The following is a 14,301-nucleotide window of genomic DNA, read 5'->3' as shown; positions in this document are numbered from 1 at the left end:
AAACATTTGCAAGCAGTTATCTGTAGGCACTGATTTCAGTGGGAATCATTGCTTCAGGGTTTATAGTTTGATGTAAACCCATCTATTAGCACATTTCTTGTTCTGGAAACGCAATGAAGCAGGCAGTCACCTCAAAACTAGATAGTATAGGAGAACTAAACAGTATGTCGAACTGAGCAGTGCTCCAAAGCTGTGTGGACCTTCTGGATGCTGAGAGTTGGGCACAGTAGCAAGGAGGACATTCTCACAGCTTGATGGTGGCTCCGGTCTGTGTTATCTGTGGAGGGCAGACACCCACTGGCTGCAAGGGTTGGAAGCATATGTGCAAAAATGCAGCTATTTTTTCTGCAAACCTTAAAAATGAGCCACTTCCAGAGCTGAATTTTCACAGGACAGACAAATATGGTCTTTTTCCATCACACACATAGTCACGTTTCTCAAATCTTCCCTCATGCTAACTCATGCCACCAAGGTGACTGCTGGTTTTTGTTTGCTTGATGTTGTTTTATACACCTTCAACAAGCATTGACATTAAGTTACTGCAAGTTCACTACACCACTGCTCAATATTTAGGTGCTGTTCTAAAAATACTCACTCAAGTGTGTAATGAACAAAGAAACAGCATCATGATGCAGCAGTGGGAGACCTCGGGATATTCGAGAGAGTGGTAGGTACTGTTGAGCTTATCCTTCCTATGGGATGCAATATGCTACATCCGATAGAGTTGTCATCTAAAAAGGGTTTTATCACCAGAAAGGTATCTTTTCTGAACACTGATGAAAACAATGTTATCTAAAGCAGATACCCAGAAATGAATGTCAACATGAAACAGGACTACCAGGCATGAGCTACAGAAAAGTGGATATCCCCCTTTTTTTTAATTGCCTTGTGATTCCCAAATGGGGATCCTTTGAGAGCAGGTATTTGGATCACTTTATATAATTGGCAAGTGAGCATGGGGACAGATTATGAAAGGATGGTCAAATAATTTGTGCTCTGCTGAGTTTACACAGTGGAATGAGTCTGAACTAAAGACAGACTTGAGAATTAACATGAATCCCAAAGCTCCATGTATACTGAAATAATTAGTGTCAGCTCAGCAAGGCAGTACCAGCCTTTTTAGTCTTTATGAAATATTTGCTGGCAGGTGACTAGACAGTGACTAGCTTGCTTGTCACTCTTGATGATGTTTTCCTACATTAGAATAAATCATCAACATGAATCTGAATTTGGTATGTAGAATTTCAAAAGCGTCTTGCAACAACAAGTTTGGTTTTTTTTTTAAACAACGGCTCTTTTTTATCTTCATTTGTTGACAATGCATTCTCATGACCTTAATTTCTCTGGTGGTGTTTAAATACATTGTACATGTTTTCTGCTGTTTAAAAACTGTGAGACAAATGCAGTAACAAAGTCTGGTGAGTACAAATGCCAGAACTATTCAGATCTCTGACTGAAACATCCAAGAACATCTCTGAAACAACAGCAACGACTAACGTCAAGCCCCAGGAAACTCTCCTGTACTTTCGAGCTTGCAAGGATCTTAAGTTCAACTCAAAAAGCAGAATGTGACACCAAATTAAATTAATTATAAAATACAGCTTCCAATTCTGTTTTTGCTGAATTACAGTTTTCACTGAGCTAACAACTGTGCCTTCTCTCATGGCCCTACTGGCTGCGTGCTTTCCAGAATCTCAAGCAAACATTTTCAAAGAATAAAAACATTCCTCTACCGTTCGTAGTGTCATCAGAACACAACCTGTCCATAGCCTTCTCACAATCAAATCGAGCACCTCTAGTGCTATTGCTTTAGGGTGCTTTCCCTCCTGTTGCTTTTGTGAGGTGCCATCACCCTCTGCCATATGGCGAAAGGACGATGGGCAATTGCAGCAAAAGGGAAGCCAGTCCACAGAATGCATGCTCAGTGGAAAATTACATCCACTCCCCATTCTGAAAATTACACAGTGACATTTTTAATTTGTTACAACAGGATCAAACACCAAACATAGAACATGCACGCATGGTCTTTGGCAATATGCAGACAATTAAATGAGAGTAGAAAATAATCAGATAATTCAGTAAAATTACGCCTATTACTTCAGGACATTGATAAGCTAGAGAAATGCAGCTGAACAAAACAGATGAAAACTTTCAAGTTCAAGGAGAAAAAGTGATTACAAAGTGTGGGATGAAGAAAAACAACAGGAGAAAAGACCATGCCCGGATGTAAATTTGTTATGAATTTGGATTCAGTATGATCTAATGTCTTAGTATTCATATTAGGGCAGAATTTTTAAAAGCTTGCTAACGAAGCGATGCAAAGCGTGCCATGCTAGCTGTACTATTTAAAGCCTACGTTCTGCAAACCTGGGATCAACACTTTGCTCCAGCGTCCCTTGCAAGTGGCTTACGGCCCATAACTACGACGTACATACGCACAGTGCTGATGCCAGCAAATCGTAACGCAGCCATTCCATCTTCGATACAATGCTTCTTCCTCTGAAAAGTGCAACTGCAGTATTTGTTGCATGCTCCCTGAGTTTGGTCAGGGAGTCACACCGATGGGCTGAGGATTAATTGCAGCACAGCGTGCAGAACCCACCCTACAATTTCCCTTGTCACTCTTTGGGTATTTTGGGGCTATCAGTTAAAGTCAATTAAAACCATACTGAAGTCAAGTGGAAACCTTTCACTGAGATGACAGGTCAAGCTCTCAGAAAGCAACGTTAGGTTGAAGGAGGCACAGTCTCATCTATAAGAACTGGGCAATGATCTTTCTTCTCAAAGGTAGCTCCACAGAAGGCGTAGGCCATAGCAGCAACATCAACGGCACCTTACAGGAGTAATTTCCAGCGCCTTTTCAGTCTAGCATTGCATTTCACGATGACGACCACAACCTGCCGCATTCGGAAGAGGCCATGTAGCTAAACCCACAGGGATTTTCAGACTTTAAGAGCAAGCAGATTTAGGAAATCTTACTCCCAGCTGGTGGGGTTGTATGCTCCTCCAACTGACTCCATTTACACCACAGTGCTGAGAGCTCAGGGTGATTCCTTGTCTGCATTTAGCGCTGGCAACAAAAAGTCAGTCGGAATAGCCATCTAATTTGTCTATAAGCTCCTGCCTGTACTAGTCCGTGGCTTGTCAGCCTTTTGTTTCTTGGGAGACTCGGACTAAACTCAACGCTACTCACAAAAGAGGGTGAAAAATACTACACTGAAAGAACAGGACATATGGGATCCCTACAGCCCCTCAAGCACTATGCTGCTCGTGAAAAGAAGGCTGCAAGCCGCTGACTTTTCACTAGTCCACAAATAAAACCAGTGAGTGTGAAGAAATACCAGCTTCCACCTTCCGCTACACTTAGCAGTAGCCAGTCTCGCCAGCTGGCACGTCTCCCCTCCCAGCCAACCTGCCTTTGATATCCGTCAGCCTCTGGCTACAGAGACATCTGGAAGTTATTATCCAGCAGAGCGTATCACAAACCCATTTACATAATATAATATCATATTTTGTGTTCCTGCTTAGCTGAACATTTTGGATCACTCTAATGTTTGGGTAAATAAGCCACCATTCTCCACATATAAATAACAGTGCGTCTTAGGGTACGTTTGTTGGAGATTATTGATTTTATGGGGCTCAACCCACAAAAGGGAACGCTCTAGATTCAGCACTAAAACACATTATTCTTGCACTTGGAATAAAAAGTATCTGCAACTGGAGGAGAGCTAATAAGGCTTTTATTTCCCAAGTACCAAAATTATTTACGATTTAACATGTGCTTTATTTATATGTCAGTCTTATTATTTTCATAGGATCTTTAATGCTCTGCCCTAGACATTTTTCAGAAAAGAAATAACACTTGGCTTGCTTTGTTTCTAGTGTCACTCCTAGGGTTTAACTGAGGCAATGTGTTTTTAATATATTTTTAGCAATACAAGGGGATACAAAGCCACCTTTAGTCCATTGCTCAAATATATTTCCCTTCATCTCCTATATCAATACGCATTTTGAAAACTGGTACCATTTTCTACCAAGGAAAAAAAAAAATCTATTTAAAAGTATTTAATCTGAAACAGTTTTGCTTGTTTCCATGGTAGCTGTAGAAAGGACAGGAGAAAATGATATTTACCAAACAGACAGTAAGACAATGAAAATATAGCTTAGTTCTTTAACAAAGGGAACATGAGAGCACCACAAAATAAACAGTTGCATGAATTCTGTTCTAAGGAGACAACATTTTGCTGACATCAGGGACAGCAGTGGCGGACGAATGAGCCCTTTTCTCCCAAAATGCACCGTTTCCTCAGTTTTTGATCTTTTAGCAGAGAAATATTTCATTTTGTGTTCTCATACAGTATAATGAAAGAGTAGCAGAACAAACAGCAAATTTATTTACTTTAGGGTAATTGATTCTTTTTTATTTAGGTCATTGCTGAATTCGCCAGAGCTGGAGACAGGAAAAAAAGAGTTTTAAGAAGATCAGACTTTTTATTTTAGACTTTCATTTACTACAGTCATTCTTTGTGAAGGTATTCTTCAGGAACAGCACAGGCAAGGGATCCATAACCTATTTTTCCCCTTATCCAACTTCCAGAAATCTGTTGCGACTATCTGTATTAGCTCTGTTTACTACTAGTTGTAAGCTGTGGTAAATTTAATCAAAGATAACTTCATGTCACGTCCCATTACCATCACGGTGTAAATTGCTATTCATGAATGATTTGTGTCGAAGTGCTCTGAAAACTAGTGTTCTAGCAGCAAGATGTTCCAGTGCGCACAGTTCTTCAGCAGGGGCATTAAATTAATGTGTTTGCAGAGAAGCCACTAATTGACAATGAGACGTGATTTTAGCAGCAGACTTCCACATTAAAGATGATGAACGGTGTTCAGATACAGAGAACCCCCTCTGCTCCTAAAACTATATTAATAATTTCTGGTATAAACAGGAATAGAGGGAACCAATCCTGACAGGATATTTCAAGTGCCAAAACAAGCTGTTTGATCATCACGACTTACAAAAGCAAACAGTGGAATCTCAGCGTTTGTGACCTTTATCAAATCTGGCTACATAGTCAGGAATGTTATGTTTGGTTAGGAATGCATTAAACAAAATTACCTCTCCATTTATAGAAACCATACAAGTACAGTATAAAACATTTTAATTAAATCAGCTAGTTAAGCAAAAATTCACTACTTTTTTTTTTTTTTTTTTTTTTTTTTAATCAGCTAGCAGTGGGGCTGCATAGAGCAGTTCACATTAGAGTCAATTAGTAAGAAAAATTGTCAGATTTGGCAAGTGCATGAGCTTCCAGAACACATCAGCTGACAGGGAAGAAAAAGTTTGACTAAAATCTAACAGAGTTACTGCCCCCAGAGGAAGAGGAGAAGCCGTGTAAAATGCACACACGTGCATCAGCCACGCCAAATGCCCCTCTCTCCCAAGGAGTCTACGTCAAAGCTGAGCAACTGCCTGTATGTGCGCTGTTCCTTGATAGCTGAAAAATGAGGCATGCATGCAAATTTAAGGTTGTTAGGTATCTGGCTGGCTTTGCAGGCTTTGGAAAACTTTATCTGATATACCTAATAAAATGTGATCAGTGTGACTGAGGTATCAAAATGCTCCTTAGCGCTGTAGGGCTGCAAAGCAAGCAAAAAGCTGAAGGGAATTTTTGAACAGGGAGAACACAACACTCTGGCTTGTAAGTCAGGCGGGAGAAGACCCTTTCTTGACGAAAGCTGCAGCAGGGCTCTTAGTGGGCAACCGTAAATACCGAGCTAAGCCTGGACTCCAGAGAAAAGAGGCACCCACTAGCTCTGGGCATAGATGGCATCAAAAAAACCAAATACAATTTATTCTCTTTGATCAGAAAACCTAACAAGGTTAGTGGCCCAGCAAAGGACCTTGTGGACACAGACCGCAGGTAACACAAGCTTGCACCCTGAGCCAGAACATGGCTTTTCAGGCGGCTGCTGCCCAGGTGACCCCCACTGGGACAGCAAATGTTGTTTTCTCAGTACAATTTAATTGAAATTGAGAAATCACATGAACTCACCAACATCACCTGTTTGCCTAAATATTTGGTAAATTATCACCATTTTAAGCTGGAATCTGGGAAGTCATGAGAGCCCTTCTATATGCTTTGCTTTTATACTAGCAGACTAAGGACAACTGCAGGCAAGGCACACTCACGTTCATTACTGAGCAGACATGAAATGCAAAAGGTCTCTCCAAGGGGAGGGAAGTTTTGGCTGGGGTGGAGAGGCAGAGCTGTGTTGAAACGTATTCTGCGGTACCACACCACTCTGATGATTAGAGGTATCTCCTGAACTGCACACAGCTTTCAAGATTTCAAATGATGCTCTTCCTCTTCCGTTCTCTGGAAGAATCACATACCAGAGTAGGAACATAAGAAATCCATCTGCCTTTGGTGGAAGCTTTTATGGTTCCCAAAGGTTTCAAGCATCTGTGATACTCTTGTCATTGTCAGGCTCTGAATATTGCAAGAGCCTTCAACGAACAGAAGACGATGACATCATCCACAGAGCACAGCTCTTGATGTACTTTTCTGCCTTGTTTCAAGGCTTGAACATCTTATCCCAACATGAAAAGTTCTGATGAGGCTGTTTCCTTGTAAAGCTCCCCACATCAACTTGACCTTTTCACATTCCCTTTGTAAGATCTAATCTCACAGTGCTTCTTACGCAGGATTGTTTAAGGAACATCTAAATTACTGTTGTAACTCGACTTTCTAGTGTTTACAAAAAGACACTTCTGTCTTCAAGTTAATGTCATTCTCATAATTGGAAGAAGCCATACACAATGGCTTCAGAACTACAAGCACTTCTCAAGAGCATGGCTATTAAATTACAGAATACTACATACTTGTTACCTCTTCAGATACCTATAGGACGGGAATAAAGATGGTAGATCTCATCAAAAACTACACAGCAAAAAACGCTACTGCAGCTTGAGATTATGTTTCTCACAAGAAAAATGTATCAAGCACTTGGGCTAGCAAGCTGAGTACTTCCACCCAGATAAAACTTTTAACAAATAATTTGGAGAACTGTTCCAAAACCAAGCTGCTTTTGCTTCTAGAACTCAGCCTACTACAATTGTCCTTCATCACAGAAAGAAGCAGGCGCAAATCTACCCTTTAACAAGCCTGTGAAAAATTTTAATCTCATTTTATTTTTCTAAAGCCATGAGGATCAAAAGATACATGAATTAAAATAATCATAATGAATGAAATGTAACAATATTCCTTCTCTTCATAATGTTTGCAAGTAAAAAGATCACAAGAGATTTAAGAGATCACAAGCACCACTGCTACTTTAACAGAAGTAATTCATTCTCCTCCTCCCCAGTGCTAGCGTGTGAGTTTGCCCTTTCAAGTTATCCTTTGGTTATTTCAAGAGGCTCTTGAGAAAAGGTTGTTCTTCTTTTATTCCCCAATTCTGGAGTGCACCTAAGCAAACGCTTCAATTCAAACATGTGAACACATTTAATTTATCCCATTTACATGATGAACTTTAAGCCTGTGTTTAAATGCTTTGCTGGACGGAGACCCTGTTTGAGATCCCACTCCTCACCAGTGGTAACGACGCCTGCTTGGCTCACCCTGCCACGCTGCACTCCCGTGCTTGGTTGTTCTCCTCGCTCCTCTGGCCAGCAGCGCCAAGGGGGCAGAACGTGATGCAGCTGCACCACCAAGAAGCACATCCAGCGATCAAGGACTTGGCCTCCCGGAGCTGGGAGGCACCGAAGCCCTTCTTCACTCTCAGTTGGAACTCCCAAGCTGTCTCAGCTCACTGGGCTAAAGAAAAAATAGGTGGAACCTCACAACCCCTAAAAAACGGTTTATTTTAATGAGTGTGTGTGCATGAAGCAATTTTCGTCTTTACTCAAACTCGCGTTTACATGTAACTGTCAACGGATTACCACAGCAATGAAGACTTTTTTAGGAAATTCAGTCCAACATATTTCTTGGAAGTGGCAGTCAGACTTCAGCAGTTAACAACAAAGAATGGGGAACCACAGGTCAAAGGCTTTGATCTGGCAAGGGCAAGGCACACATCACAGGCAGGCAGTACGCAGCAGTCCAAGGGTTTTGTTTTATCAGGAAAAACTTATTTCCGCATAGGCAGTTCAATCCTTAGGATTTCTTTTTGTTTGAAGGAAGAGAGATCTGGAGCGAATTTCACTTACGGATGATCTTTCTAGTATGGCTTTGAGCATGACCCTTGGTAAGATGCTGACTATTTAAGAAGTAAATGCAGCAAGTGCAATGCTTGGAAACTTCCCATAGCGGGCTGATTTTCCAAGGCAACGAGCACCTGTGTGTCATATCTTACCTTGGCTTTGGTATAAGGCAATTTGATTCAACACACCTGAAAAGCAGGACAAGTAAGTTCCTGTCTTCACAAACATCACTTTCATCTCATGTGATGATTAAATGCTAGATGTTCAAATCCACTTAAGCATGAGGTCAGACAAGGTCACCTGACGCATCTTCATTAGACTTCCAGAATTAACATGAGCAGTCTCACTGGTAACAATTATATGATATTAATTTATTAGTCATCTGCTTTCTCATCTTTTCCACTGATCTGATTTATTAAATCCCCAAACAATGTCTCACAGGTTGCCTGAAGAAAACAGAAAACTCTGTATCTACCCACACTGAGTGTGATCTGTCAAGGTGTTGTTTCACTGATGAGGATACAGAAATAAAAATTATGCTGGCTGCCATTTTACAGGACTTAGCTACTACTTTGGATCCCCCACAGAGGCAGTCAAAAAGCACAGCCCCAGCATAACAACACAGTATTTAAAATTTGCATAAATATAGCCAGAAAAAGGCAGGATGACAAACATGGTCCCATTTCTTCAGCTCCTCTCTAGGGATAGCACAGTTTTATGGGGTAAACTCCATCACCCTGATGCCATATATAACATCTCATCCCAACGCAGAAGGAAGGAAAAGGAACAAATGCAGTGGCTCTTTTTCCCGTTTTCAGGTGCAGCCACTTGAGAGCACCAGGAAGACTCGGAGCACTGAAAGCACAACTCCCACTTCAGCTGTCATTTTCTTCCATCAGAAGGCTACATCTTCATCGCTCCCAGGCCTGGCACAGAGCAACCTGGCTAGCACAATAACCAAGGTCATAAACAAGATCAGTGCTGAATAAGCCTTTCCTTGCCCAGAGACCTTTGTATTTGCGATCAGCAATAAAAGGCTGTATTGGAATTTAAAATCTCAGCCAGGTGAAATGCCAGAGATGATTATTTAAAGGCTTTAAATAAAAAAAACCCCTCTGGCTGTAAAAATCAGCTTTGCACATTCATATTGTATGGCTGTGGACTCATACCTGGGTTACGAAAGAAGCCCAAAATAAGAAGAGACATAATAAAACACAAGCTGGGCTTAAGCGAGGATTGATTTCTGACAGTAGTTCTCAATGTTTTAAACACTAGCTGCATACCCATATATTTGCAAGATTTTAATTGCACAATTCCCAGTGATTGCAAAAATTTACATACTTCCATGCTCAGAATTTGAGAAGCTAAGACAATGAGAAACTTAGGTTGACATAAACATGATTCAGAGAAAACAATCTTTTTTTTTTTTTTTATTTCTAAAATAAGTCACTGGCAACAGATGACTGGCATCCTACATGTACTGAATATACCCTGTATTTCTAAGCTCTTTGGTTGTGAATTCCTTTCTGTGCTGTATTTCTACGATCTGATTTTAACCCATGAGGTGAGTACTACAGAAAAATAAATAAAAAATAAAGAAGAAAATTTGACAGATGTGTCTTAACGTCTTTAGGCACATAGAAGCACTAAAAAATTAAGAAAAGATCAATGTTAAAGAGGGGGGTGGAACTTCAGACAGGACAAGCCAACACAGGGAGCGGAGGACGTTGGTGCGGAGTGCCAAGGAGATGCTCAGACCGTATGGGCACAGAGGGTAGTGTGGGAAGCGGAGCACAAACGGCTGTATGTCTGTCCATGGACTTGGGAAGCCTCGAGTTTCTGCAGCTAAGAAACAGAGGGCACTCTGAAGACTGAAGTCTTCAGCAATGTCACTCTTCATAAACATAATCTTCATTTTTACACTTTTGGTTGAATCAATATTCAATTGTTAGACAGAACAGCATGCACTGTTACAAACTAAGACATTGTACTAATTGCAGGTAAGTAAAGCCTGGCTTTACTACGCTTTCTTCTGGAGCATTATCCCACTCAAGTTTATCTTTCATAAATGCTGACACAAACTACAAGGACTTCATATTATTTCACAAAACCATCCTTTCCTCTCCTTTCCTCTTCCCTTTCCCCCTTCCTTGCCTGTCTCTTCTTCTTTCTAAATCAGACTCACAGGTCTGATTGATACTTCATATTGCAACAACAGGCAGCCAGACAAGAACCGTATAAGAAACTTTATCTTAAGTATTTATTGTTATGCTAGAATATCACTTAGTTTCCTCTGGGGTAATTCGGCACTCCTGTGGGAAATATGTGACCTCATTTGCATTTTCTAATTGAATTGCTATCAGGTTTCCTGCAAGACTGAACAAAAAAAGTTCCTAGCTACTAACATCACTTGTATGAACCAGAAAAATGTTTACGTTCGGTTTTTGCTGGGGAGGAGGGGAAAATGTATGCTTCATGTTTCATAAAATGCATTTTTAAAATCTTTACCTTCTTTGCTACCCCTTCATCCTACTAGCATTAAACTTTCACAAATTCTTTCATTACAGTGGTTACCACTGAAAATGTGCAGATTTGCCCAGGTTACCCAGTCATCTAAAGCAATCAGCACATTTAATGAGGCCAATGCTATGAGGGAGGGGAAATTGTCGTTGTATTGGGTCACTCCCCATTAAAATGTCAGCTTGCACCGAGAGTAAGGACACAGCTGTGGGATCTCGGGTGCAGGTACAGACACCAAAACCTCTGATTTTGCGCACAAGGGGACAACTATCTTGACGGAAGCCATCCTGAACTAATCTGCCACTCTGAAAACATGCTGGCCACCACCAAATCTCTCCCAGTCCATTACGTGGATTTGCAGTTTTATATATTGTGATTAAATAAAGGATCACACATCCAAAGGGTCGTGTATGGAGGGATTTATCCTCTGTGCCCTCCCAGGAAGTAGCCCATTGCCTCCACTTTGCAGGCAGGCTATAGGAGACTGGGTGTGTTCCCCCCAGAACGCATCAGGAATTTGCAGCAGAGCAGGGACCTCACTTCTGGTCCCCCATGACCTCAAGCAGCATCCCAACAATTCTGACTTCTCCTATAACATTTATTCTGCAGTAACCTCCATAATAAACCAAATGTCTAATAATGGCCATTCCAGGAGGGCTAATCATGTTTTCACAAAGCCTTAATCCATGGATAATTGTGAATTAAATTCTGAGTTATCCTTTCAGAGGTGATTCAGAGGGGCAGCAAGCCCTCTGTCATGCCGTGGGACTGCCCCAGCTGAGGGCCATCCGTCATCGAGAAGCCTACACAAACACAGAGGATGGGTGAGCGAGGCAGAAGGACTTGTTTGTGCTGCAGGTGGCAGCAAAAAGAGATCAGTAGGTGCGGTAAGGCAAATTTCATACCAATTATTTTTAATGTCTGGGAACTGTTCAGCATTTTCACAAAATCAGTCACAAATTTATAAAGTAAAATGGAAATGGATGTGTGTGCCAGAACACAGAGTTGGTCTCTCTCCTTCTCTCACGTCCTCCTCCCTTCTCTCCCGTATTTGCTGTCTCCATACCCTGAATATAACACAACAGTCTGAAATGTCTTTAAAAAAAATTATGTAGTTCTGCTTGAGTCATATTATACTATACAAAATCAAATGTGAAATCTGTTTCTAGTAAAAGCCATGAAATGTAGTATATTAGGGTCATGGCCTGAAACATATTGAACTGGATATTGTTAGGTTTTAGAGTTTTTTTTAGCATAACACTATTATTTTTTTAAATAATCTCATAATCATATTTATTTCTTTAGTAACCAAAGGATTGTTTTGCTTGCAAAAAGCACAAGCATTTAAATAAAACACAAGTCGGATGCCTGCTATAGGGACCCACATTAAAACTGCTTATGACCTTGTCATTAGTCTTGTTTTCCATATTTTTCCAGCCTCAAACTACACACTAATAAGGCTTTTAGAAAGAAGGGATATGAATTTTAAAAAGCTTAGCTCTCTCTGTTTTGAACCAGAGTTCAGCTTACATTAACATTACATGAATTTCCAACCAAATATTTTACTAAAACAGAAATGTGTGCTTATTCAGTTTTCTTTCTGCTACACCGAGAAGAAATTTAAAGCAGTATATAAGACGTCTTACTTTGTTCCTTCAATATTTAATTACTTTTAGAAGGAAGCAGTATTTCTTTGGTTAGAAAATGGCAAATACAGTTGTCATAACATACAGGGCTTAATTATATCTTGCACAAGCCAGAGCCTCGCTGAAGAGCAGCAGAAGTGTATTTATAAGACTTTAAGCCATGCAAAACCTCAGGGGTCAGCCCACTGGGCAACTGCTAGATTTAAGTCTCTCCAAGTCTCTTCCTTCTTGCCTCACACGTGGCAAAATTCCTCTCAAACGGCACAGGCGCGCGCGGCATTCTGACAGCAGGGCCCAGCAGGGCTCTCCCTCCTTCCCCGCTCCTTCCCTGCCCTCTCTGCCCGAGCGCTGTAGCACAGCGGAGAGGCCAGCCTCGCTCTTCTGACAATTACCGTGGTGCGTTAACCCCAACTACAGCCACCAAGTGACCCAACCTGTCCCTGAACCAGCCGTGACTGCTCCCCAGGACACACACCTTCATCCTTGCTCTGCACATCTTCAAGGTCCAGCAATAAATCAGGCTCCTCATCCCACTCCCTGCCAAACCCTGCTGAAATGTAACCACCCAACCGTCAAGAGGGCTGGGGTTTGATCAGGTGCCAGACAGTGTAACTGCGTTTACTCGGTGTGGTACGGGGTCTTCAGCCCAAACTAAGGCTGAAAAGGAAGGAGGAGGAAATGAAAAGGCGAACTGCTGCTGCCAAAGGTGGTGCGGAAGAGGTGGGTGCGAGACCGCTACTGAAGGAACAGACCAGAAGAAATGTTTTCCTGGAGCAGTCCCCAATTCCGACAGCGCTGTGCAGCCCGCCGCTGGATTTAACTGAAGCAAATTGCTCTCACATTGCTGGGCAGGGACAGATCCTTCCTGCTTTTCAGCTACACGTATGAAATTAAAAAAAATAAAAAGCGAGCATCTGTAGCCTGTCCAAAATACTGAACAGTGCTGGCTTTTCACTCTTCAGCTGTGAGGAAGGGAAGATGCTGGCATTGAGCAGAAGGGACGTTTGCCACTGTGGTGCCATGTTGTGCTTCGCTGGCCTGCTGGCCTGCGCTGCATGTGGGCGTATGTCCCTTATCAGGCAGCAGCAATGCTTCCTGTCCTTGCTGCATTGGAAGGGAACAAGCCCAAATCTCCCCTCTGGAAGCCCCCCGTGGAGCTGCAGGGCCATGCAGATGGCTCATGGAGAGAAAGGACTCACTGCGAAAACCAGGGAGACATCTTAGCAGCACAGCAGTAGCAGCCAGTATGCAACTCACGGTGTACACTGTCACAAAATAAACCTGAATTTAACCATGAAGAAGATGGTTGACCGATTCTGGAAAGAGGGAGGCACCCTTCATTTGCAGGTTTTATTTCAAGTCTAAAGAATTAGCAGTAAGATGCAAACACAAGGTGTGTAACCTGCAGTATGCAACAGAGCCAAGCGGTCACTTAAAAATACAAAAGCATGAACTTAAAGACCACTTCCCTCATTGGCAACCTTAAATAATTTCTGTCAGAGAGGTTCAAGGATCACTTGCAAGCAATTTGATGCTGCCTGTGGTATCTTCTACCTGCACACTTCCTTAGGAAGCACAGACCAGACAACACCAACAATCCAATGCCGCACGTAGCTTTAAAAGGTTTGGGGACCACAGGCAAAGGAAGAATGAAGTACGAAAAAGAGCTTTGAAAACTTCTTACCTTGTGGCCATTGTGTTGTGACTTCTCTGCCACCAGAAACCTGACAATCGCCTCCCATCTGCCCAGGGTCTGGGGATCCCACGCGGTCACCATCAGGATCAGCTGCTTCGAGGGTATTTGCACCGGGTGGGCAGCGTACATGGTCCCATCGGCTCTCACCTTGAAGTCCAGGCTGTTGGTTTCATACCGAACTCCCTTGTTACCGGCACAGTTATTAAATTTTACTAGAACAGAGAGTAAGAGGT

The 14,301-nt window shown here is 41.9% G+C and overlaps 1 protein-coding gene across 2 annotated transcripts in view; it reads right to left on the bottom strand.

Moving 5' to 3' along the window:
• The window catches only part of CDH4 (cadherin 4), a 463,114-nt gene that overhangs the window by 164,592 nt on the left and 284,221 nt on the right, over nt 1-14,301 (bottom strand). For both annotated transcript variants that reach the window (XM_055722277.1, XM_055722278.1), the window contains one exon: nt 14,057-14,280. In XM_055722277.1, the coding sequence (XP_055578252.1) occupies nt 14,057-14,280 (224 nt within the window). The remainder of the gene's footprint in view (nt 1-14,056; nt 14,281-14,301) is intronic.

Source organism: Falco cherrug, chromosome 10 (genome assembly GCF_023634085.1).
Source record: "Falco cherrug isolate bFalChe1 chromosome 10, bFalChe1.pri, whole genome shotgun sequence".
Lineage (NCBI taxonomy): Eukaryota > Metazoa > Chordata > Aves > Falconiformes > Falconidae > Falco > Falco cherrug.
Note: the sequence above shows the minus strand (reverse complement) of the source record. Positions and strands in the feature narration are given on the sequence as shown.